Source organism: Falco rusticolus, chromosome 12, assembly GCF_015220075.1.
Source record: "Falco rusticolus isolate bFalRus1 chromosome 12, bFalRus1.pri, whole genome shotgun sequence".
NCBI lineage: Eukaryota > Metazoa > Chordata > Aves > Falconiformes > Falconidae > Falco > Falco rusticolus.
Genome location: NC_051198.1, coordinates 20,636,244 through 20,663,116, shown reverse-complemented (window position 1 = coordinate 20,663,116; position 26,873 = coordinate 20,636,244). Strand labels below are relative to the sequence as shown.

Sequence of the window (26,873 nt, the reverse complement as noted above, 5' to 3'; positions counted from 1 at the left end):
TAAAGAGCAGCCTGTTGCAGATGAAAAAATACCCTTCAGTCCTCACTCTCTCCGGGGTGATTCAGCTTTTCCAAGGGCGCTGCCGAGATAAAAGGCTGGCAGAGCAGCAGCCGCGTTAGCCAGCGCTGTGACGCGTTCAGCGCACCGCCCCGCAACGGGGCCGTGGCTGCGGGATCCGCTACCGGCTGCCCCAGGGTCTCCGTCAGCGGGGGTGGGGGGGGCGGCCGGGCATGCGGGAGGGGCTGTCGCCCCGTTTTCACTCCGGCCAGGGGCTGTTTGCCGTTGACTTTACCGGTAGCGCGGTTCACCCGCCTCGGTCCGCACGGCAGCGCGGCTTGCGGCGGCGGGCAGCCCCTCCGCGCCCAGCCGCGCCGCCCCGCCCGCCTCATCAGCGGCAGGCCCCGGGCGCGGGGTAATTAGAAACATGGAAGGGGCTCTCTGTCTTTTGAAATCTGTCTCTCAACATCAAAGTGCTCCGCGCAAGTCGTCCTCCAGAGGTCGGCTCCCATATCTAAATGAGTGATGTATTTCATGGTATCTGTCGGGAGGGATATAATGAAGAAAACCGGCTTTGAGATGGGGCATGATGTGAAAAACAGGTGGCCCGCTGTAACGGGTTGCGGAGCATCTGTTTAGCAGTCCGGGCGTGTTCCCGTAAACTGCGCAAACACGGCGGGACGGCGGCGGGCGCGCAGCCTGCGCGGCCCGAAGCGGCGCGTTTCTGGGGAGCAGCGCAGGGGTCTGCCCCGGCCCTCGGGCTGCGCCCCTCAAACCGCTGCCTCCTCACGGTGGCAAGCGAAGCCCGACCCCCCCATTCCGCTGCAGATCCTCTCCTTCCCGTCCTGCAAGAAGAGCGGGCGCTGCCTCCACTTCGGAGAGATGTACAACGCCCCCCCCAAGCATCCAAGGGTGCAGGTGCCATGCCAGGTACCTGGCAAAGCAGCCTTTCCCCCTCTCCGCGAGCCTCAGCCGCTCCCCCGGGGCTGCCTGCACCCCCCGGGGGACCCTCCGCTTCCGTGGCGAGCACAGCCCCGCGGAGGAGCCGGCTCCCCCTTTCAAGGGGCTGCCGCCGGTTTGGCCTATAAGAAACACCCCGCGGAAATCATGGCGCTTGCTGGTAACGCTTCCCGGGCCTCCTCCTTCCTCCGCTTGCACAACCGCTCCGACTTTATTCCGACTCTATCTGTGCAACAATAGAAAGTGTTGGCAAACGTCAGCCAGGCCATAAATCCAGCCGAGCGTACGTGTTTCAAGTGCTCACGGGCAAATCGCCGTGATTTCCCCGGAGGGTGCGCAGGACGGCGGGTTGCGCGCTTGCTGCGTGCTCGCTGCGCGCGGCTCGGGGAGCGCGCACTGGGGAAGCCCTCCGCGGTGAGCTGAGCTGCGACGTGCCATTTAAGATGACCGGCAGCATAACACCGCACAGTGTCGCCTCGGGAGCCCTCTGCCTTGCCGGGGAGGGCCGCTGCATTCAGCTCTCCCAAGCCTACCGCGGGAAGGCAATCCTAGCCCCTCCGCCGCCCGCGAGGGTGCGGGGATCCCACTCAAAACAGGGAGAGCTACAGGTGTCCCAACGTATTTGGAAACTCGCTTACTTTGCAAAAAATTATCCCGGCCTGCAACCCGTCCTCCTCTACACCCGTGAAATCCCACAGCGGGCACAGGGGCTAGCTCAGGAAGTCTGCAACGAAGCTACCCTGGCACGGCTGAAAGGTAAGCGCTGCACCCGACAGATAAAACCAGAAACGATTGGGAGGGTGCCCAAAAAAAGAAACCCCTCCGCACTGCAGCAAACATAAAGCCCGGCTCTTCCCCGCCCGCAGCCGCGGGAGCGCAGGTGGCACCGCCCCGGCGGGCGGAGCGAGCTCCGCGGGGCAGCGCCCGGGGGGGGGGGGCGGCACGGCGCGCCCTGGGGCTGCGGCCCCGCCGGCACAGGCACATACACATTCTCCGTCTCCGTGTTATTTTTATTTTAATTGGTGATTACGCGCTCCCCCGGTATCTTTATGTGGTGGTTAGTGCCGGGTTCCGGGGGTCCTGCTGGGAAGGGGCGCCCGGTCCGCCGTGCCGCCAGTGCCTGCCGAGGGCTCCCGGGAGAGACGGGCCGTCCGGCCCCCGAGCTCTTCCCCGCCGGTCCGGTCCGGGGGCTGAGCTTCCCCAGCTCCGCTTTCTGGCGGCGCTGGAGGAAAGGCTAGCGACCGCGGCACGCTGGCTCCTGGGAGCCTTCGCCGCTTCCTTTTTTTTTTTTTTTTTTTTTTTTTCTTTTTCTTCTACCCGCCCCCCCTCCCACCCCACCCCCCCGGAATGACCGATGTGTATTGCCTAAATGGCTCGTCCCTTTCCCTGATTGCAAATGATTTCCCGCTTCCATTGTGCTGAACTTTGCCTCGCCAGACTCTTTACGGCTTTTCTCTTGTTGATGGCCTTTCCTTTGTGGCAGTTTCGCGAGCTGATTGTATTTGTTAATTAGTTGCTAACAGCATCGTAACGGGCTTGATGGATAACCGTGTCATTAGCACTCACCCCTGCAATTCACATTTCCAATAGGGCAGGGGCTACCCCATGCCGGGACTGTGATTTGTGGCTGTAGCCTCGTGTGGGTGACACGCACCCCGAGCCCCCACCTCCGCGTGGTGCTGTAGCCAGAGGGGGCGCGACCGAGACCCCACCGCTGCGGTTTCACCCCGCACCGCGACCCCGCGGCTCCCGGCTGCAGCCGCCCCGCTTCGCTTTGCTTCGGAGGCGAGCAAGGCAGGGAGCCCCTCCTTTGTGTGGCCCTGAGGGTACGCGTGCGCTGGTGCCGCCCCCGCTCCCGGGGCTGCCGGGGACAAGGGCATCCCGCACAAGCCACTGCCGCGCGAACACGCGTGGGAAGCACCGCTGCCCCCGGCCCGGCAGCCCCCGGCGGCGGCCGCCCCAGCGCCGGGGCCGCGGCTCCCGTCGGAGGGGCCCGCCCGCTCCGCGCCGCCCCGCCCCGCGCCTTCCCCGGCGGGGGCTCGGCCGAGCCTGGGAGATGTAGTCCCGGTTCCCGGGCTCGCCAGCGGCCGGCGGGGCTTCCGCGGGGGACTACGTTTCCCAGGCCCCCCTGCTGCTCGGCCGGGCCGCAGGGAGGGCCGGGCTGTCAATCAGTGCGCGTCGGCGGGGATAGAGAGCCGGGGATCCCCCCCGCCCCCCCGCCCCCTCCGGGTCCCGCTAATAATAAGTGCTTCAGGGGCTTAAAAGCAGGGAGGCAAGTGTCATGCGGGCGCGCCGCAAGGAGCCGAGCTCCGGCTGAGCGCCCGGGTCCGCTCTGCCGCCGGCGCAGCCCGGAGGAAAAAAAAAAAAAAAAAAAAAAGGGGGGGGTGGGTGGGGGTAGAAAAAAAAAAAAAAAAAAGAAAAGCCTCGGAGCTGGTTCCCGGGGAAGGGGCGAGAGGAGCCCGAAGGGCTGGACAAGCCGGCAGCGGAGTGGCGATGAGGCGCAGGAAGACGGCGGTGGCGGCCGGCTGCTGCCTCGCGTTCCTGCTGGGCACCCTGCTCAACGTCCTCTTCATCCCCGGCTCCGAGCACCCGCCGCCCCGCGACGGGGCGCCCCCCTCCCCGCCCGGCGCCCCCCTCTACCCGCCGGAGGAGGAGGGCGGCGGCGGCGGCCGGGCCGCCCTGGCGCGGCAGATCCGCGAGCGCTACGAGGAGGTGCTGCGCTACCGGCAGCACCGGGCGGCGGCGGCGGCGGGGCGGCGGCCGCTGCGGCCGCGGGAGCGGCGCCTGATGGACCTGGCCCCACCGCGCACCTCGGCGGAGCAGCCGCGGCTGCCGGGGCCGCGGGGCCGGGCGGCGGCGGGGCTGCGGGCAGGCGCCTCGGCCGAGCTCTCGCTGGAGCCGCCGCTTCTGGGCTGCCGCGACATCCGCAATGTCAGCGGCGTGCAGTACTTGGGCTCGGGGTACACCAAGGCGGTCTACAAGGCGGTCCTCAACCGCACGCTGGCCGTGGCGCTGAAGGCGGTGGATTTCGGCGGGCACGACATCGCCCACTGCGTGCGGCAGTTCTCCGCCCTGGGGGACTGCTACCGCCTGGCCGCCTACAAGATCGTCAAGGAGATGATCCTGCTGCAGCGGCTGCGCCACGCCAACGTCCTGCAGGTACGCGGGCCCTGTGCGGGCGGCCGGGGCCCCGCCGAGCCGGGGGAGTAGCGCGGCTTTTCCGCCGTTGGCTCGGCCCCGCCGCGGGCAACCTGTCGGTGCGGACCGGGAAGCGGGTTGGTGGGGTTCCCCGCGGGAGGGCAGCGGGCCGGGGCCGTGCCGCGGACCCCCGGCGAGTTGACCACCCGCCCCCCACCCCCACCCCCCACCCCCCGCGGAGGCGCGGTGGGGCCCGGCGGCTGGTGACACCGATGTCCCTACGGGCACGGCGGCTCCTCGCCAGCCCTCCCTACCGCGGGTCCGCGGGGAAGGCAGGGGGCGCGTCGATGGGCGCTTTCCGCCGCAGCCGCGCACTGTCAGCGGTGCTCAGCCCCCGCCGCCGAGTGCTGGCCCTGGCGGCGCGCCGGGCCCGGGGCACGGCCGGGGGAGTGCGGGGTGCGTCGCGTTCCCCCGCCGCTCCGGCACCCCGCTGCGGCCGGCCTGGCGGTTAACTGTCCCATCGCTCCTCCTCGTCAACAAAATTAATACTGAGGTGAGGAAGGACTCGGAGATTCAAAAGCACTCGCAAACGTGGGAATTACAGGCCGTCCCGCATGGCAGCGCCGCCTGCTCCCCGCAGCCCCGGGGGGCAGGGGCACCCCGGCAGCGGGAGCGGCCCGCTGGGTGACCTACGGGGGCAGGGCGAGTGTGAGCCGCGTTAGTCAGCGCGCCGGCACCGCGGCACTTGCCAGAAGGGCTGCATTGTAGGACTGTTACACATCAGCATGAATCTCAACGGGTCCATTTGGATGTAAATGCTGGTGTGGAAATTCCTATTGCGTTTCGCATAGCATGAGCAGTTGCAGTAGAATAAAAAATGAACGTTAGACCAGACGGTTTCGCAGTAGGTGCTTTTTGAACTGAATGGAGTAAAGGAGTTTTGTGTTTCTTCTTCAGCAGCTGCAGCAGGAGTACCAGCTCCCCCACGAGAACTTCAGATCCCAACGATCAAAGCTCTCGAGTTTCATATACTGTTCAAAGAAAGGGTAGTCATGATTTATCCATGACAAGAAAATAGATATTAACCATCCTTCCTTCCTTCCTTCCTTCCTTCCTTCCTTCCTATTTCCATAATCTTTCCTCTGTGGTGCCAGGTCTAGCTATAATAAGTAGGAAGAACAATACCTAGGAAACTATAAAAAGCTGTGCTGGTAGCAAGGATGTTAGCTGCAACTTGGTTACTGTGATGAATTCTCATTGGGAAAGCCAGGCTTGGGTGCAGCCATCGTTACTGATTGAGCTGACAGCAGGAAATACACCCTACAGTTGTAAAAGCTGAGGGGATCCCCCCCCGCACCCCCCAAGATTGTTTTTCTTGCTCAGTGGAAGCGAATTGGCCAGGCTGAGCTTGAAATGTGCGTGTTTTTAAAGTTGCGGGTCGTTTTGGTAGGCACTAGCGTTTCTTCCCCATCGTGGTGTTCTGCTCTGGAAATATGCATTTGGATCAATACTCCTCACGAAATGGAAGGAGGGTGCGTTGTCTGCGAGGGGTCCCGAGCCAGCCTGCGTGTGCGGGCAGGGGGACCCCCGGCAGCGGGACCCCCGGCAGCAGGCTGGCCGCGCCGCCCAAGCCGCCTGCAGCACCGCTACCGCAGCCTCAAAGCCTGGGGAGCCGCGGTGGTTCGCTGCCCCGTTCCGTCATCTCAGGTGGACTCTGGAGGGAGAGGCGAAGGGGGGGTGGGGGGTGTCCCTCGGCGAGGAGGGCCGGGGCTGAAGCAGCTGGAGGATGAGCAGGCGCTTCCACAAGCGCCGGGAGGAGAAACACCCGGCCTCCGTGCTGGGAAAATGCTCTCATGGGCAAAATTCCCGCGTGTTAATTAGGGTTTCATATTTACATGCCACCCAATTTCAAAATAGATTACACTTAAATCAGAAACATGTTTTCAGTTTCGTTCCACTTTTGTCACCGCGTTTTCTTTTGTCTGCCCTCCGGCTCTGCCAGCCCCCGGCAGAGCTGCCTGGCTGAGATCAGAGAAGCCCCAAGCCCCCGTACATCACCCACCTTTTTGTTTAACATATTTCATTCTGGAGGCGCACGGGGCCAGGTCGCTGCGGGGCGAGAGAGGGCTAAACGAGGTACGACATTACCTCGAAAGGGGGCTGTAAAAACCGAGCTGGTGGCTGTACCTCGGGGCGGCTGTATGGGCCGGGGATGGGGCTGTGGAGTCCTAAAACCGGTGCGGAAAAGGGGCACCAGCGAGCAGAGCGAGATGTATTGATTGTGTCTCTCCTAAAAGAGACATCTCAAAGGGGACAGGCTCTACCGACTCAAGACTGATTTTTAGCTTGTTTTCAGCGGAAGCCGGGCCGGGGCTTAGAAATCACTGTCCAGGGTTTGCTGCCGAGGCAGAGGAGATCGGTTCAAACGCCAGTATCTCCTCCCCTCCGCTGGCTTTTGACAGCCGCTTGGCTTTCACTGGAGCAGCAGGACCCGCACTGCCTACAGATGCCAAAGGCACGGCGCAGCATCTGCGGGGCCGGCAGAGGCCGGGGGCTTTTCTGCTGCGCCCCTTACCTCTTCTTTGCTCCTTACCCCCGCCGGCGCCTGCCGCCATACCCGAACACGAGCCGGCCGCTATAAATAGCTGGAAGGACATGCCACCCTCCTGCCACCCTGCCGCGCTGCGGGCCGGCGGACAGCCGGCAGCCCGGGGCACGAAGAGGGACCGGGGGGGGCTTTGGCACGGAGGCGGCCGGTGCTTTCTCCCTCGGCGCTGCCACCGGCGAGCGCCCGCCGCCCGCACCGCGGCAGAGGCCGGCGGGACCCCCGCAGCCCCCCGCTGAGCCGGGCCGGTGCCCCGTGAGGCCGGGGGGGCTTCCCCCGCCTACCCACGCCGCGGGGGGGGGCGGCCCCGCATCCGGGGCACAGCCACGCAGGACGCGGGGCGCCGTGGGCCGAGGGGCGGCCGCTTCCCCCCCCCGGGCTGTGCCGGCCCCCCGCGCCCCGCCGCGCCGGAGCATCCCCGGCCCCGGTCAGGGGCTATTCGGGGTGAGCGCGTTCGTGAGTTTCTCTTGCTGGAAATAAAGTTTTCGTGTAGGTTCAGTCCTAGGAAAGGGGGTTTTCCTGTAAATCTCTGGCAGCTGACAGCCTGAAGTGTAGTTTGTAAGATAACAGGCTTGTTCTTTACTGTCTCAGCAGTTCCCATTCTGGCCTGTCTCTTGTCAAAATCAGCTTTTTTTTTTTTTTTTTTTTTTTGCCATCCTTTTAAAAGACTTGATTATTATACAATATATGATAGAAGGGAAAAGAGCTCTTTCCAGAAAGTACCACTGCCTTCAGACAGCATGTTGACATATCCACCGTGCCCTCCGCCCGGGGAAGGAGCCAGATGTGTCAGCTCGGGCAGATGTGGCCAACCAAGTCTATCAAAAGAAACGCTGAAAAACTGGCAAAAGGGAGAGCAGTTTCGTGTTGGCCAGCGCTGAGGCGAAGGCAGCTCGCCCTCCTGTTTTTATTTCCATGCTCTGCCCATCACTCGTGTGCCCGTGCCAGTGCCGAGCCATCGCCCCCTTGCCCCCGCAGCCTGGGGCAGCGCACCAGGGTTGCCCGGGGCTCCCTGGCATGGCAGCCGCTGGGAAGGGCAGGTGCAGGCTGCAGTGGGAATGTATTTGCTTTGGAGCGGGGAAGAGAGGGGTAGTTCATTAAAGTTGATTTTATAATGAAGGGCACTGGGGAAGAGGGGGAACTGGGTCACTGATTTATGGTAACAGAGGATTTAGCAGCCCGCTAATTGCTTTGCAGTCGCTCTGTGTCAAATGCGGTGCCTGATCTCTTCCTTTCCCTCCGTGCTGCGGTTTCTTTTCTTGCAGAGTTCAAATGCTGCTGTCTGAATCCTGGCTTTCCGTGCATTTTAGTGGGGAAAATGATTTAGTGTGCTTTAATTCCTCCCTGCCCGTATTTGAGGAAGAAAAGAAAATCAAACCATTTGCAGTTAATTTCAAACAATGAGCACGATTGTAAAGACACAAAGGCAATGTTTGATTTACTGTAATAATGTAATTATAGCCCTTGGAGTATCAGAATTAAGGGTGTTGCCGTTCTTTCTTCCTTTGGGTTGCTGAAGCTGAAGAGAAGGGAGGGAAGATTTGAAATTGCAGGCGTTTGGAAAAGTGCAAGCTTATTTCTGTGACAGCTGTTTATTAGCACTTCTAGTGTGAGTTCACAGTGATTCATTGGAGAAGAAGCTGCTTCTTAAAAACAAACACAAAAGCTCGTTCAAGGAAAAGGGCTGGCTTTGTCTGAAGCCAGTGGAAGACACTAGCTGCTAACGGAACTGGAGGTTTGCTGACTGCCCCGGCAAGGCAGTTTCATTTGGCTTATGTAGCTTTAGTGTAAAGTTAAAATGTGCAGATGAGATGCTGAGATAGCATCCACACTAAAGGAGTCATTACCCAAGTTACAATCTCAAAGCAGTTTCTGTATGAATTGATTCAGTTAGCTCCAATGTGTTTGTTACTGATTTGTTTTAAATGTTTGTGATTACAGTGAGAATATTTATTGCTTGGAAAATTAATTGATTAAAATAATGTTGGAAATTATACATCACTTGCTGTTTGACAGGTTCAGCAGACTTAAGATGTGCTAGCTGATCATGGTATTTTTAAATAACTGTTTTAAAAGAAGATTTTTCTTTACTTGTGATAATTAACAGACCTTTTACCCTGATTGTTTCCCTGTACATATGCATAGCCAGCAGGATATGGCAGTTTTAATTTTAATGTGGGAATTAAAATTATAAAGCTTTGTATACAGTTTGCTTCTTCCAGGTGGAAGTAGGCCATCTTTCCAAGTCTGAAAAAAGCCAGTATACAGTTAATTTCCAGTGCAAACACATTTGCATAGGGAGCATATGACTTGTGAAGTTCTGATCCTTTACCCCATCCTTCTTGCATGATCCACTGTTGTTTTCACAGAAAGCAGGGGGGAAGGGGAGACCAAGCTACAGTAAAACCAGCTACTCGGGGACCTCTTCCCTCTTGCCAGCGGGTGGGCGTTGAATCCTCTTTGTGCTGGCAATGGTGCAGGATTCCCAACAGCAAGCCTTGATCTGCAATTGGCTGGAGTTTGACCATGACAGCTTTGGGAACTGCTCGCCTGAGAGGAGTGCTGGGATTGCTGACACCAGCTGGTGGGTAACTACATGGAGAATCTGTCATTCTGAATTTTGGATGCGGCAACAGAGATTCACAGCTCTTGGGAGCAAACCTTTCAAAACCAAGTGCCTAATGAGAATTAACCTTCCGGGCTGTGACTGGGGCTGGCTGGGGTCTGGCCATGCGTTCCACATGCGTGGTAGGGGACCGTGGCAAGTACAGGGGTCATCTTAGACTGGGAATTTCTTCTAAGGCTTTTCTAAAGTAGCTCAGTTGAGCTGCACTTGGGACAGGTTGGCTAAAGATGAAGGAGGCCACCACACCTGGTGCCAAGACCAGGCTGACACCACCTGTTTAACTGGCGTTAGGATCAGAGGACCTTCAGGTCCCAGGCAGATGAGCCTGCCAAATCCCGTTGAAGTGGCAGAACAGGTTCACACTGCTTGCTGGCCACCTCCTTCCTGTGGAAAAGCTGCCACCACTGCTGCTTGGCAAGTGGTGATGGAGCTGCTTCTTTGTCCTGGTCACTCTGCTGCTTGACATTGCCGTAGGTGCACCTTGCAGGAGATAAGGCATCTAAGTCGCTTGGGTATCCTTCGGAATTGTTAGTGGTGGTCGATGTAAGGTGTCACACTGGACATTTGTGTGGGTGGAGAGAATAAAGCAGGCAGTGCCACCTACTGATGGCTCGGTGGAGACAGTTCGCTGCTGCTAACAGATGTCCCCACAGCCCCAAGGAGCTCCGGGTGGAGTGGAGAAGGGCAGAGAGAGCAGACAGATGCGGTTTGGCGAGGAAAGAAGAATTATGCAAAGTGCTGCTTTATTGCAAGACTGCTTCCCAAAAGGCCCAGATGTTATCCTGCGCTTTTAAGAGTGAAGAAAGGATCTGTTAACAAGAACTTCAGAGCTGCTGCAAGCACAGAGCTGATACAATTGCAAACCCAGTCTAACCGTTCGTGTCACTGGAAGGCAAGCTGTACATCTTGACACTGAACTCGCCAAGTAACATTTTTTCCCATTGAATTGCATGGGATGGTAGAGGGTGTTCAACTTGCAAAGCTGTTGGCAGGAACAGCTTTCCATAAGGCACGTGCCATCACGTAAGTTAAAAGGGCTACATTGTCCGTTCTTTTGAAAGCGGCATTCATAAAACTAATCCCAATCATTTGTTGAATGATTTCTATGATTGCTTCTCAGTTTTATGTGCCATGTAAATAATTCCAGAAAACTCTGGTTTGAATTTCTGCCTCCTTTATGAGAGCTGATGACTTCCAACCTCATCCGGTTTCCTTCAGGGGAGCCCAGCACTGCTCGTTCTGGGCAGTGGCTTGGGGAGATCACTGGTCACCACAGGATGCTGTGGGCAGGGTCAAGTTCTCCTTTGCTGCTTGCCTTTTTCCACAGGAGTGACAGTGAACGAACAAGGCCACTCTACCACATCAGTATCCTCTCCTGGAAATTAGTTGTGGCCAGGGCAGAATTGCAAGGGAAAACATGTGGTTTTTAGAGGCTGTCCTTTCACTCCCCACTCCCTCAACCCCGAGTGTGGGGTATACCTCCTCGTGCTGGTATCCAGTGATAGGATGCATGGGAATGGTTCAAAGCTGTCCCAGGGGAGGTTCAGACATTAGGAAGCATTTCTTTACTGAGAGGGTGGTCAAACACTGGGACAGGCTTCCTAGAGAAGTGGTCAATGCCTCAAGCCCATCAGTGTTCAAATGGCGTTTGGAGAGTGCCCTTAATAACAGGCTTTAACTTTTGGCGTGAGCCCTGAAGTGATCAGGAAGCTGGACTAGATGAGCGTTGTAGGTCCCTTCCAACTGAAATACTCCGTTCTGCTCTGTCTGTGCCCTTTTGTACGTGCTCAGTTTTCTGGTTGCAGCCATATTCTGGCAAGGGCAGGTGGGGCTGTGGTGGTGGGCCAAGGGGCCCTGAGATGACCCCCTGGAAGGGCATGCCAAGGCTGTCAGAGCTCTGCTCCTCCAGCCCTCTGCTTGCTGCATGGACGCAGAGAAAGTTGGTGCACTGAGGTGTGAGCTGGGGCCATGCTTGGAGGTGTTGTGCCCCAGCTTTATGAAGTGTCTGTGTCAGATATGCAAGCTGGGTTTTTTAAAGGTCTTTTTCAGGGATTTTTGTGCCAACACAGTCATCTGATGGTTCAGGTAGGTGCCTCGTGGCATCTAACTCCCATTGCAATTTTTCATTTCTGTGATGGCCACGAAAAACCTGACAAGAAGTTCTCACAGGCACTATGCTAATACTAGTATTGACTCTAAACTAATTTTAAAGGAATTTGCTTTTGTCACTCAGCTGAATGTCTCAGTTTAGGTAGTAGACACCAGACATGGGTATTTTATATTTTAGGCCAAATTCGGAAAAACATAGTTTGGAAGGAGTTGCCTTTTTCTCGGACAATGTAGCTGCAGATAGACTCCAAGCTTATTTTAGAGCTCGCCACAATAAAGTACAAAGTGATATGACTTGCATACCTAAGAAAGAAGAATTATACAGACAGGTCGAATGAATCCAAGTTGAGATTTTCCAAACATGCAATGCACAGACGTTATTTGATAGTTTTGTAATGCAAAATCATGTCATAACGAAGGGTTAAACTTGCAGTGCGGTGGAACTGAATGCAGTGGCTGTGGATGGAGGTCAGGGGAGATTCTGATCTGGCTATTTACAAGATAATGAACTGTGCCTTCAGTGGTATCAGCCCTTTTCCATTGAAATCATGGTTGTATGATCTATTTGTCTCCACTGGAAGGCTTTACAAGAGTAGGCTACTTGTGTGACTAAATATTTGCAGGGTTGGGCCTTGAGCTTGTGCAGTGCAATGCAAACTCAGTGTTGTAAATGTTTTTAGTAGAAGAATTTTCCACTCCAGAGCATAAGGAAAGCAGGGAGAGTAAGAGGGAGATAATGTTACTAAATCATAAGATTATAGCTGACATAATATGTGTCAGAACAGCAGGTATGGTATGTATATGCATAGTTATACACACACTTCATATAAAATGTATGGACATATCTGTGGATATGCCAACAGGTAAGGTTATATATATGTGTGTGTGTGTTTCTAAATAATAAATTCCAATTTTTCTGTTAATGAACTTCCATGTTTAGTAACAGTGCCAGGTGTGAGATTCTTGTACCTTTTAGCTCTTCTGGAGTTTACTGCTTATCATTAGACTATGTTTATAAATAAAACCCTAGGCAGAGCTGTGAATTTAGAGGTTAACGTTTGAATTGCCCACTGCTTGCTCTTGATTCCCATATCCAGCAGGAGAGGAAATCCTGCCTCACAGCTGTCAGCGTACAGTTTTGGTCCCACTCTTAAAAAGGTTCTGTGTGGTGCTGGGGATGCCTCTATGAAAGTCTGTTTCCAGTGAAGCTGTGCCCTTGGCAGGGCTTGATTGCTGGATTTCAGTGAGGAAAATCAATTCACTTCTAATGCAACATCTCTATGTATCCTGTAGCAGGAAGGCTGATATTGGATCAGTATTCATTAAGTTTAGGCCTTTCAGGGAACTCATCCTTTCTCCAGGGAGATGCGTGCTACAGGTTTGCAGATGCTCTTGGGCTGAGTAGGTGTGGCAATATATAAAAAAATATTTTAAAATATGTATAAAACATAAAAATATAGGTAAAAATATGGTGTATACATTATATATAGAAACACATATACATATATATGTCATCTATACACATATATGTGCTTGTGTGTCTTTATATATGCATATACCATCAGCAAGGAAGGGAAGTACTTAAAACCCAAGGCATAAATAGATCTTACAGCGACGTGAACATCTCCAATCATATATTGGTAAATCTTGGCTGTATCAGGCACTGCTGGGAGTTTCTGCTCTTGCAGGGAATTATCCCAGTGCTCCAGGAATGAAAGGTGAATCCAAGAACTGGTTGAATAAAAAATACTACGTTCACTTTGATAGCAGTAAAGGAGCAAGAGCTTCTAGAATGTGCTGTTCTCGTTTTGACACATAGCAGCTCAAATAAATGGCTCATCAAATGGCTATCAGTGTCAGTGGGAGCTTTTTATTTCCCCTCGGCACCCAGTCACTACAAAATAAATCTTGACACAAACCAGTTTTGATTAGGTAACCCCGGGTCCATGTATTTTTGAAAAGAAAGGCCATGGCAAGTAGTGACTACTGTTGCTCATCATAACAGTGAGATTAGTCATATTTTTTTTAGCTTCACTTTTCTATTGTGGGCACTGTTTAGGCCTTACTGTAGTAAGTTTGGGCAAGGCCAACTTAAGATAAAAGAGAATTAGATTTCTAGAAATTATGTTTGGTGTAATGCAGTTGAGCCTGTCACTTATATTACAGCTGGTAATAGTGTTCTTCAAGTTCCCACTCTGGGACTCATGGAAATCTCATGTTCATTAAAGAAAACGGGGAAATTTCTAGCTTTAGTGGATGTAGAGAAAACCTAAAGACCGTGAACATGAAGGGCTAAGAACTAGCAAGGCAGAAATTCACGATGTGTTGCAGTTCTTAGGGAGCTCAGACGATCTGTAGAGGGGAGTTTTGCCCCCCGGTCGCCAGGGCAGCGATCCTGGCGCAGCCTGGCAGAGCCGAGCCGGGGGCTGGAGCCCTGGCGGGACATGGCCAGTCCTACTGGCCCTGGCTGGCCATGGTGGCCAGTCCTGCTGGTCCCGACTGAGCAGTCTCTATAGGTGAAATGTAACACTTCAGTGGAGGTTCTGGCTTGACATTTATTTTTCTGAAAATCCAGCTAGGGTGCCTGCGCTAATGCAGGAGAGCTCGTTGTTTGCACAGACTTACCCTGCTGATGACAGCTTAATAAGCTCCTTTATTTTGTGTTTTTATTCAGCAAGCTTGTCTGCTTTTGTGTAGGGGCTGACCTCTGCTTTCGCCCTCCCCCCGCTGCACCAGCTTCTCTGAAAGGGGCACCTCTGTCCCCATAATTTGTAGTAAAAGGGAATTGTAAAGGGAGGTGAACTGGCCGGCTGTAGGGACGTGGGCGCCTACAATGCGATATAAATGCTTGTGGGGGCTGACCCTGTGTGCCCAGCGTGCCTAAACACTCCTGAAGTCAGTGGGAGTTTTGGGTGCTTAAAGACTATTGCAGGACTGAGCCTTTATGACCGAGAAAATCCAAACACTGAGGCAAGGATTCGGTAAACAGGGCTACTAGAAATGAATTACGGCACACAATGTGAGAACAGACCAACATTTCATATCTGGCATACGTTCTTCTAAACAGACAGAAAGACAGCCCGATATTGTGACTGTTTGCTATTAGGTTCTACACAAAAATATATTGGGGTGGCATTTAAATGCAGTGACTCGAGATAGCAAAAAGATGTGGGATTGTATTTCTTTCCATTCATTTAATTGGAACCATGCTGAAAAGGCGTATGAAAACCATCACGCTTGAATATGTCTAAAGTGTAGCTTTGCAACACTGAGAATGATGTCCGACCTAATAGAATTTCAGATAGAGGAGATATTTTGGCTCATCTTTTGCTTCCAGCTATATTCAGTTTCCCCGTGTGGTTATTTTTCTTGTTATTGTATGCATCCAGCTATCTGTTTCTTACTTCACTGTCTGGGAATACAAACCATTTTGTCTCATTTCAGACCTTAAAATGGATTGGACAAAAACAAAAGGAAGGAAAAAAGAAAGTATTTTGGGCAGTACCTCTGTACTTGTTTCTGTGTCTTAATAAGCCTCTTAAATGAAAGGCCTAAGAATTACTGTCTTGTAATATTTTGCATCTATATATATTCTGTATTTTGTAACATCTGTATGCTGGGTGGCGGTTCATCAGGAGGGGATGAATATAACCATTTTAGATGCTTAACTGGCTGTTGGGACTTGCCCAGTTTGTAATCATGGTAATTGCATGTACAAATATGGCTGTGTAATTACATGTGCATTTTTGCATTTAGTTTCAGGAGTTCATTTAGAAAAGTATAAATGCGGCCCAATAAATCCTTTATATCTCAGACTTCTGTGCTTTTATAACTCTATATAATTATGTAATAACACTGCATCTGGAGAGCTTTCACTTAAGTAAAAGCAATAAAGAGTTCAGGTTAGATTATATATTTTTTGTGTTAGAGCTGCACTAACTTACTCAGTACTGTGTTTTTCAGCCCTGTAAGATTGATTAAGTTCAGCAGTACTCTTGCAAGAAAATTTTCTTGTGAGAATAAAGAGCAATTTAAGTATGAAACCAAAACTGGATCAGGTCATTTAAGCTTCCACAATGACTGAAGTGATTAAGTGGGTATTAATATAGTAAAATATACACCGAATACTCAGATATTCAGGGCAGTGAAGACTTTTGCCAAGGTACAAATTGGATACTAAGATGAAAGAATTACTTACGAGCAAAGTTCCAGCTCTCTGAGAAGAAATTAAATCATTATTATTGCTATTGGCATTCATGGATTGAGATAAAATAGACACAAATCAATATTGTAATTAATTTCTACTTATGTGTTCATGTGCACATAAATACATAATAAGCCTAATTTCCCAGTATTTTGTGTGTACAGATATGTATGTAGTATGTTTTTATAATCAAATGACTGTGTACTCGTTTTTTGTCATCCATATTTCTATTCCTGGAATGGTTTTCACAAATGTTGAGACTGTCTAATGAAGACTGATACCTTTTTGTCTGTTCAGTGTTACTGTGAACCAACAGTTACCTTGATACTGTCATTTCCCAGTCTAGATTGCTGGCTAATTTCCCTTGCGGCTTTTTCCCCAATTGATAGTGTTACTGTGCTAATGACAAGAGCTGAACTCTGCAGATGATGCACAAACAGATGTTAGATTTTAACACTCAGAACTGAGGGTTTTCAAACGTGCCAAGCTCTGTCCTGCCTTCTTAGTCTGCCCCCACACACGAGATATGTGAAATACCTGGTAATAAGAACTGCAGAATCCAGTTTGTCTCTGAGAAAAGGTATACACTGTATTAAATATTTTTATTTAATTTTGGGTTTTGTTAGTTCAGAAGGCTTAAACAGAATTGTGCTGCTGCAGTCCTCTTAAGATAGTTTGTAGCATACAAAGATTTAACTCCTGTCAATAAGCTGCACAAAAATGGTGTCACAAAAGATAAGGAACAAACCCAAGTCTGGTCTGAATGGCTCTAGATTAAGAAGCGATTGCTGTTGCAGTCTTTGTTATGGTTGTGGCAGTAAAGGGAAAGGTCTCTTTTCCTATTTCAAATGTTGTGTCGGCATCTATCACAAATTCTCTGTTGTGCATCGATGCCAAAATCTTTTCGACATGTTTTAAAATAAAATCTTCTCGCTCTTTGCTTAGGTCAATGTCTGTGTTTAAGCAGCTGTTTTGAAATACAGCGCCATTTGTACACTGAAAAGAAAAATTGTTTACTAGTTTTACATTTTTTGGCACCCTTTTTTCCTTTAAAAGTAGACAGCTAGAGTCAGAGCTAGCAGAGTGGTTCATAACAAAATCCTGTATTTGCTGACTTTAGTGTGGTCTTTGCTTTTCTGTCTGGGAGGGTCACAAGCCGTAAGAATGTGCCTGATACTCGAATCTGCTCGCGGCAGTAGAGGAGGCAGCGGAGGAATAGCAGCAGGGCATTTTTTTAATGCTGCATTTTCACACAGACCCCTTTTACTGTATGGTTTATTTGACTGAGGGCAGAGATTACATTTCATTTTATTTCATGTGCATGCTGTTCTGGCTGGAAAGTTGCAATCAGATCCTTATCAGGCTCATTTAACTGCCTCTCTGCCAGGGCTTGGCAGGGAGTTTGTAAAAGTCTGTCCCCTCCACCCTGTCAGACATTGTCCTGCTCCATATAAAGCAAGACATCTCTCCTCCACAGTCTTTAGATGTTCTTCTTGTGCAATTATTTGTGCAAGTGAAAATTAATCACTCAAATGGAAAGCAAATACAAGAAGGTGCAAAAGCATAGCTGAAATTGCCATTTAAATGCTTTTAAGTTGAAGAGGCTACTGGCAGCTAATATTTTGGAGTATTTGTCCTTCTTACCGATAACTGCACGCAGAAGTCCATCAAGTATAGCAAAAGGCAATTTCTGGCTGGGCAAAGATAAGTTTTGGCATTTCCATTGCTTTTCAAGCTGCCGTGTCACATTGCCATTCAATGCACAAACAGTAGTCCTATGGGAAACGTCATTAAAGCTATTTTGTGATGTCTTTTAAGCAGAAAATCAGTCTTATGTAGCCATGTGTTGCATAGGCTAAACTCATTTTCCTCAGATACAATTAAGTTTCTACATGGATATTTTAATTTTATTTTTCTTAAACATTTGTGGTGGGTTGACTCTGGCTGGACACCAAGTGCCCACCAAAGCCGCTCTGTCGCTTCTCTCCTTGGCTGGACGGGGGAGAGAAGATACATTGAGAGGTTCGTGGGTGGAGATAAGGACAGGAAGATCACTCAGCAATTAGCATCACAGGCAAAAGAGATGAGTTGAGGAAAAATTAATTTCATTTATTAGCTCCTTCTGCACCCACCTTGGTGTCTGCAGAGTTGTTGCTCTCACATATTCTCACTCCTCTCTCTGGCTGAAGCTGCTGTTGCTCAAGGAGTTTTCCACCTTCTTAAATACATTATCCCAGAGGTGCTACCACTGTCACTGACGGGCTCAGCCTTGGCCAGCAGTGGGTCTGTCTTGGAGCTGGCTGGCATTGGCTCCATCAGACGTAGGGGAGGCTTCTAGCAGCTTCTCACAGAAGCCAGCTCTGTAGTTCCCCTACTACCAAACCTTGCCATGCAAACCCAATGCAGCATTAATAGAGATGAGATCCTGTATGGAGGGGTATGGAGGGGACTCTTCACTGGTGTTGTGCTGCATGGTGCCCACAAGAGACTTTTCTAGCTAATTTGGGTGTCTCAAGGGAAAGATCCTCAAATGAGAGGACACAAAAGCTTTCGGGCAGTGGCTTCAAGGCGATATAATATATAGTGTTCAGCGCCTTGTAAGAGATGCTTTCTTTGCACCTCATCCACAGAGAAATGTAAAAGTGTGCAAAGATACGTTGCACTGATATTGCCTGGTTGTGATTTTTTTCAGCTCTACGGCTATTGCTACCAAGATAGCAATGACATCCCAGACACACTGACGACCATCACTGAACTAGGCTCACCTTTAGAGATGATTCAGCTTTTGCAGACTTCCTGGGAAGAAAGGTTTCGAGTGAGTAACAACTGTTTTAAAAGGGCTTTTAAGAGAGCGATGAATGTGAAATAACATCAAACATGAAGCAGGGGTTATGTACTATGGAGAGCAATTCACGTTTGTTAAACGTTTGCTTTGCATGTGATTACATTTTAGTTTAGAAACAACATTTAGCGCTCCCTTTCTGCAGTGTTTAAGATATGTTGCTATTTTGTCTGTTGATGTTATCTGCTTGTAGCTGGTTATATGCTTTTTACATGATATCTTCAAACATTTCTTACTTCTTAAAGCTTGAGGCCTAGGATTTTTGATGTTGAGCATTGTGTTCTGCAACTGGGGTTTAAACAATAGAAGGATGTTACATTTCTGTCCTGATCCTTATCGTAGCTTGGTTTTATAATTGTTTTCTACTGCTTCCTGCTCTGCTTGTCTTTTATTGGGGGAAGAGTGCAATAAATGTACACAAATCTCAGACCCGGGTTGTCCACTGCGTTGGCAATTTACCAGGAGCACGAAGGTCACACTTAATTTGTCCAAAATGAAGCCAGACTGCAGCAATGCTTTGATCAAGACAGCGCTGCCTCGCTCAGTGTCTATTGGGATGTGTCGTCAGCTGAGGTTAACTCCCTGAGATGTTCCAAGGCAGAAGCAGTCTTCATCTAAAACACTTTGGATTGTATGGCTACATCTGTACCGGAAAACTAAAAGTGTGCCTGACTGGTCTTGGGGAGGAACCGGGGAGGTGCAGCCCACGTCTGTGCCGCTGAGCTCCTGCACGCTCCGAGGGCCGGCTGCACGCAGGGTGCCCGTCGGAAACGGTCCCTGGGCCGCGCTGCCTTCCGGATCGTGCCTGGGGACCGTGCCAGGGACCAGCCTTGGTCCTGGTCAGACCGGGGCCAGAGGCTGTGCTAGCAAGCGTGCATGTGGGATTAAGTTTCTGTGCCCAGGAATGTTCCCTGGCAGAGTTTATTTTACTTATACAGATGGAGCAAGTGTGTTCCTGCACTAAGCTTCAGCTCCCTTTTCCTGAAAGAAGTATGGTCTTAATAAGCGGTAGAGGCATTCGTCATGGCTCCTGAAATACAGGCCCTGTCTTCGGCTCGTCTCATTTGGGGAATGCAGATAACAGACTATGACGGCATTTATGTGCAAAGTAAATGACCAAGAGATGTGTTAGATTATGGGCAATGAACAGGGAAGTTTTCTTCCAGCATGGATATTTCTGAGGGAGCAATTGGAGAATTAGATGAAGGTGCTGAGCTGAACCACGGAGGTGGAAGTACAGATGAAACATTCTTGTGACCTCTGTAATGAAGTCCTGGATAACATCGTGCTCGTTAGCTTATCTAGGATGCAACTAACACAGGGAAGAAGGATGAGAGAAGAGCCACGTCTTCTTGATGCATGAGACTTATTTGTGGTCCAGTCCTGAAAATGGCTGCATAAATATATGGTGTTATTCCTACAAATAATGATTTCCTCTTGCTGAAGGACTGGGCGGTAAGCTTGCTGCCCAGATCAGCAGTGCTGTGCCCAGCAGCAGCGTGTGGCCGCAGAGCAAAGCCTTCACCTGTGTTGTCACACGGGGGCACCTGCAGGTACACAGGGCAGCAGCCCGGTCACGGAGGCTGCCTGTGCGGGAGCAGGGGCTTTTTGGTGTTTGAGAAAAGACAATAATTTCAGATGACGAACTGTGGTTTTATTCAAGCTAAATTCTGGATTTGTTGGCATTTGATAGGTGTATTGATTACGTGTTAGTTTGGGCTGGATGTGCCTTTTATATACAGCGTACTGCAGGCTGGCACGTGCATGAATCCTGCGTCTTTCCAGAGGGAGGAAATGGGGATCAAGCCTGGTCCTGTAACCAGACCTGTGTTCATCTACACCTACAGCCTTCTCCATGTCAGCTGTGGTAGCCTGTAAGCAGGATAAGAATGTTCTAGTCTGGCCAGGCAGGAGAACAATTATAGAAGTGTGAGATAGGCCCAATGTCCCACAGGTGAAGGGTCTGTGAGGGCTGACTTCAGATGTGCTTGGCTTTCTTATGAAGGACGCTTTAAGGTGCTCTCCTGAGTATATCGTTTATGCCCTGAGACTGAATTTGGATTTGACTGCTTCAATGCACCTGGCCCTAACAGTTTATTTTAACAGAAAACAAAGATTATATATAAACAATAAAAAGCTTGCTAGACTAATAAGACCTGTTATTAATTTAATACATAGAATAAAAATTCCAGTATTTAACTGTTCATATTAATTCTATGTTTTTGCGTTAACGTGTTACATAGTGGACTCTGAAGGAATGCATGAATTGAAAACAGTGCTTTGCCGAGGGGGCTGCGATCGATGTTCACCAAGTTTGCTGTCTAGTAGTAGTTACTCAGGTTCCTAATGTGCAGTTGAAAAGTGCAGCATCAGCGCAGCCTCACAGTGGCACATGAGAGCCCACCAAGGCAGTGGGACATATGCGCTTACCCTGAGGCATAGTGAAGAGTTACGGTGGAGCTGTGGAAGTGCTTCCTTCTCTCCTGGAAAAAGGCAAACATAAGAGGAACCAGTGGAAAAAAAATATAAAAGCAGTCAAATGGCAGGATCAGTATGGAGGCAATACAGACGCTGTCTGTAGTTGGAGCCCCAGGCATGGGTGCAGGGCAATCCAGCCAAAATTTCCAGACCTGGCGTTTGTAAAAGAGCAGAATCAGGCTGCGTGGTCAAGGCCTGTGCGTAATGTGTTATTAAAAGTTAATGCTTTTATTTCTATTAAAAGTAAGAATAGCAACAATAAGCCCTGCTTCAAGAATAGTGTGGGAAAGCACTGGTAAAGAAGCTTATTTTTGTTTCAAGTCTCTAAGGGTTTTACAATCCGCTATGTTAATCTTGTGAAAAATACCTTTGTCGCAATGTTCAGTTTTGAGGATAAGTTATGATGCTTATATAAAGTCATATATTTATGAATACATCTTCAGCTAAAGTGGCTTCATTTATATACTTTGCACTGAGAAAATAACACGAGGTACCCATGTTCTTGCATTTCAGATATGTCTCAGCTTAGTTCGGCTCTTGCATTATTTGGCTCACTCTCCTCTTGGCTCTGTGACATTACTGGATTTTCGCCCTCGTCAGTTTGTGATTGTTGATGGGGAGCTGAAGGTAACAGACCTGGATGATGCCAGCATCGAGGAGAGCTCTTGCACCAGTAACAGTGATTGCTTCATGGAATTCCCCGCGAGGAACTTCACCCTGCCCTGTTCAGTTGAGGGACGGTGTCAAAGTATGAACGAAAAAAGGAATCTCTACAATGCCTACAGGTACGTGATTGGATAATGTAAAAGAGAATTAAGAGTGAGCCAAATGTCTCCAGTATCCTTTATAGTTATTCCCATCAATGAGTACATACTGTCTCAGAACCGTTATCCAAGAGTATGAAGCCACGAGTAAATGTCTTATTTGCGGAACTACGTAGCATTTATAACTTTGGAAATGTTTTGCATACTTTGAGTGTGATTCACCACTCAGTCTAATGTTGCATTTGTTGAAACCTACTGAATTCTTCACACAAATAGAGATTTTAATAGGAGTGAAACAGAGGTGCTTGTGGTGATGGGGGCCTGCAAGCTCTGTAGCGAGATGATTCAGACAGCTTTTCTTTGCTGTGAGTTCAGAAGGGTCATCGTGTGCTTTCTGCCACCAGCTGAGCAAAGGGCTGGCTTCAGGGGCAGAGTTAGAGCTCAGCTCTCATCCTGCACTCTGGCTCCGTGCTTCCTGCCATGCTGGAGCCTGCCACGGTAGGGGGATAACAGTTCCCAGTGCAGCCAGGAGGCTGCCGAGACCACCCTCCATGGCTGACAACCCGGGGTGTAATCCCAAACCTTTTAAAGAAGGGGGTGCTCCCTTTCACCCCCTCCCCTCCCAGCCCCTGATCGCTGTGTGGGCAGGCGCTGAGGGACTTGTTCCCAATGCCCTGCCTGTGTCAGGGGATGTGTAGATGACAGCTCGCACTGGACCAGTCGGCCATGCTGAGGAAAGTGTTCAGCTGACATGTCCATCTTCCAAATTTGTTTTTAAAGATTTACAGCGGAGTCCTTCTGGGCAATGGCTTTGTGTTTGTGGTCTCGGCTCTCCACCGTTGGCCATCGCTCGCCTCGGAGGTCTGTGTGGGATGCTGGGGGAGCCACGTTGCTGCTTTCTGGGGATGCTGGATGCTCAGTTCCGTGCCTGTCCTGCCGCCACCACTCCGTCTGACAGGCACTGCTGGGGCAGGCGGCCGACTTGTCTGATCCAGATAGGAGGATGGAGGCTCTCAAAGCAATGCCGTAATGGTGTGCTCATTTCTTAGACTTCCTTTTCAAGTATCGTGCCATTCACTGCCTGCCAGACCACAGTGAGGAGAGGCTGCTCCAAAGAGAGTCTTCTGCTTTGGTCCCAGGGCGCTTACCAGCATGTGTGTTGCATTAGCTGACCACACTGAAATGGGCTGCGCCACATGACAGCCATCTGCAGTTGTGCAGCGCAGTTTTTAGTGTGTCCTGCAAAATTTTCTGTTTCCATTTGCTTGGCTTAAAGATCTTGCTTAGCTTGCTGGCTTTTGGTTAAGAGCGTTTTACTGGTCTGGCTAAGAAACCTTTAATAGGCACCCATCCATCTCGCTCATAAGTGGGGATATGTCTGCGGTGTGGTGGGCTTGCGGCAGGTTGCTGGTCTCGCTGAAGGAAGCAATCTTTTTCTATTACGGTTCTTAATATTGCCTTTGAACCGCACGCCAGTGTGTAATGCACGCACAGTGCCGCAGTGTTTTCAGCCCCTGCTTTTCCTAAATTTGATAGAGACAGTGGGTTTTTGTTCAACATGGATTCATGTTATAGTAGGCTGTGGCCACCCATGCTAGGGCATTAACACCAAGCCCTGTGCACTTGTCTTGGAGGGCTATAAATCCTCTCTTCGTTAGGGTAGGCTACTAAATTTCACGTTTTCTTGGATGCGCCTGTTGCTGTAGGGCTAGAGGTTGCCCTCAGCAAAGGGCTGCAGGTGCTGTTAGGTAGAAGTCAAAAGCAGCAATATATGAAACAATGCATAAAACCCTTGTAATTTTAAAATATAGCATGCCCTAGCCTTGAAAGCGTAATCAGGCTATCTAACTGGTTTCTTTATGAGGTAAATAATTAAAGGAGAGAAGACATTTTGGAAAAAACTCTACTATGCAAGGACTGGCCCATCTTGACTTTCAGATGGTTACCTTCTGTCACAAATGCGTGTCTAAGGGTTTTCCTCCAAATGTTTGGAGGAACAGTTTTCAAAGCACTGGACAGTTTTAGAAGTAAGGGTAATTAATATTTTGAACTATTAACCAATGGCTGAGATGAATTCTCTGTCACTGACAAATCTTAAATTAAGATCAGATCGTTCTCAAAAAGAAAAAAGAGAGGAAAAAGAGGCTGTAGGAACAAATGTAAAAGGATCTGACAATCTGTGTTATGCAGATCACAAGGGATGCCACTGGCCCTGGAATCGATGAATAACAAATGTTACTGCAATTAAGCTGTGTAGGCGCCAGTGTCTATACGTGTCAGAATTTCACATGTGGGTGTTTGCATTAGAACAAGTCATATATTTCTATAGTCAGGGAAAAGCAATAACCACCGGACTTGCATCCGTCCAGCGTTTAGCAAAGCTACTGAATTTTTGAGAATAACTATTCACAATCAGTTGGACTCTGATTTATGGATGATCTCTAAGCATAAACCTGAGCTAATATTTACCAGACAGATTATTCTTTACAAATAGTATGCTGCTCTTTAGATTTCTGGATGTATTTGTATTGGCTGTTTCACACTCATCGTTAAGAAAACCGACCTGGGGATAATCCCATTTGGGAAAATCAGGAGTACTACTTTTGTAAGGTGTGAAAAAGGGAGTTACAATCTCAAGGAAGTATTCGTTGTGTAAGTAAGATATGTCAGCTCAACAATATGTGTGTCTGTGATAATTTTTTTGCTATCAGTAAGTTACATTTTTAATTTGTGCTTGTGTAAGATGTCTGCTGCTTTCCCTCCTGAGCATGAGTCCCTGGACATTTCTGTTGGACAATGTGGTCTCTGTATATGAAAAAGCATTTACTTTGCTTTGCAGGTTAGATGTAAAGCAGGGCAATTCCCCAATGGTGTTCCTGTTCTGTCCATTACCTAATATTTATGTCTGATAGTTCTGTTTATACTGTCAGATCCTGCACTGTCCATCTCCATCTTAGGTTGCTATGACACTGAATTTGCAATAGGTAGTAATACTGGCAGAGTAATAAAAATTTAAAGGAACGTTGTGAAAATGAAGTTTAGTTCATGTGATGGTAAAGTCATATGGTTTTTTGTTTTGTAATTAAAAGTGTTAAAATGGAGAATCCATCAGTGAGTATCTACGTGAATGCATTTGGAGTTTAACATAAACTAGGAGAACAGAGGAGACATTCTGAATTGCAGTGGCATTACAACAATAGAGGAAGGTTGCTGTATTTTGAATTTTGAAATATAAATTCAGCCAGAAGCTGAATTGCTTCTGGCAATTCATTCGACAGTCTAAGAAAGCAGAAAAGAAAGCAATAGTCAATTATTTGAAATGAGCAGAAATTTGATTTATGCACTTTCAAGGTCTGAAAAAAACCCCCAAGACTTCTGGGGTTGATGGCATCCTTTTAGTTTGTTAAAGTACAGACAGTTTTGCACATAGTCACAATCCATGGGGCTTCACAGCAAATTTCTGTATTAATGGAACATTTACACGTAGTTACAAGGCAGCCTTGTATGTAACAGCGTGGTCTAGGTATGCTAGACAGCTGTGTGAATAGCCTTAGCTATATATTTATTTGACTACAGAATATGATTATATTTCCTGAATAGGTCAGGGGCTTATAAGCAATAGGAATTTTATTCCTTATGTTGTTCAGTAGTTAACAGACATTTGTAAACTCTTTTTAAGTTTTTTTCAATATGGGTTACTTTTCTGTTGCAGGTTTTTCTTTACGTATCTTCTTCCACACAGTGCTCCATCCTCACTGAGACCATTACTGGATAAGATAGTCAATGCAACAGGTAATCGCAATAAATGTGGTAATGCCCAGTATTTCCTTTTTTAGTGTAATTATAATGTTTGGGGTGGGGAGGATGCTGCTTTTGTGTTCACTGCAATAGAACCAGATTGTTTTTCTATCTGGGAGAAAATTTCCCCCATAAAGAGAAGGCAAGAATGTCCCTGTATACCAGAGAAATCCCATTTTGAGATTTTTATCTAGGCTTCACAGGGGTATTTGCTTCCTCCTGTCCCCTCAGCACTGGGGTGAACTGCATCAGAATGCAATCCCTTATGGGATCTGGAGGAACCCCTGTCTCTAGCAAGGGCAATTTTAATGATAAAACCAGGATATTTCCCCATTGCCAATGGTACCAGTAGTGCTTTTATACCTCAGAAGCCAGGCAAGTGGCATTACCATAGATCTTTACCAATTACCAAGGTAGGTAGTGCCTTTGGGACAAGAGTATTTGCACGTGCCTGTAACCCTGATTTGAGAGGTTTTGGTGCGTTATTCTAGGGGTTTTATACCTTGCACTGTGTGCGTTCAGCATGGAGGTTAATGATGCTGGGCTATAGCTAATTAACAGGCAAAGCCTTTGGTGTTCCCTATATTGGCTAGTGTTTGTCCCTCGTGGGGAGCTCACCGCAGTGTTTGCTGCCCGCAGACCTGGGGTTCCCAGGCGGATGAGCCAGCCTTGACGTGCCTGGCTCATGTCAGTATGAAACCCAGTTTGCAGTAAGGCAGGGATTTCACGTCTACATCACAGCGCCTCTGTAGAGTGGGGCACCGCTGGGCTCTGATGCTTAGGGCTTTATTCGAATGCAACCTCATTTTGTCCTGTGCAGGTTACTCCTCATCTAACTCATTCTTTTTCTGCACTTCTAAAGGAGAACTTCATTGGGGAATAGATGAGACGGCTGCTCAGCTAGAGAGAGTCTTGAATCTGTATAAGAGTGGAGAGTACCTACAGAATGTGACTCGGATGCCGAAAGCTGGTAAAGTGGTTTTTCTTGAAACTTAATTAAAATAGATTTATTTTGAGGTTTGAAAGGGTATATGTGCAGAGAATGGGGCTCCATGACCCTTGAAATCATGCACATAAATAATCTGTTGTCTGCTTTTTGCTTCCTGGGTGCCTTCTGAAGCCCTTCTCACTAAATGGCATAGCTGGACATCCATAGGTGTGAGCAGGCTGTAACGGGGATAAGGAAATCAAATGGAGCATTGGTCTGCATAGCAGATTTGTGGAAAATGTGTTTCGTCACAGCCACACGCTTCTCTGCTGTTGGAGTGTCAGAATCTGCCCAAACACGAGTTGGAGGGAGTCTGATCAAGAAGCCGTAACTCTCTGTGCGTTTCCTGCACCTTACAGGAATT

The 26,873-nt window shown here is 49.4% G+C and overlaps 1 protein-coding gene across 1 annotated transcript in view; it reads left to right on the top strand.

Moving 5' to 3' along the window:
• Positions 1 to 3,209: 3,209 nt before the first annotated feature.
• The window catches only part of PKDCC (protein kinase domain containing, cytoplasmic), a 37,380-nt gene continuing 13,716 nt past the window's right edge, over positions 3,210 to 26,873 (top strand). The window contains exons 1-5 of the mRNA XM_037405761.1: positions 3,210 to 4,116; positions 18,332 to 18,454; positions 21,473 to 21,744; positions 25,436 to 25,515; positions 26,384 to 26,491. Coding sequence (XP_037261658.1) covers positions 3,451 to 4,116; positions 18,332 to 18,454; positions 21,473 to 21,744; positions 25,436 to 25,515; positions 26,384 to 26,491 — 1,249 coding nt within the window. The 5' untranslated portion in view covers positions 3,210 to 3,450. The remainder of the gene's footprint in view (positions 4,117 to 18,331; positions 18,455 to 21,472; positions 21,745 to 25,435; positions 25,516 to 26,383; positions 26,492 to 26,873) is intronic.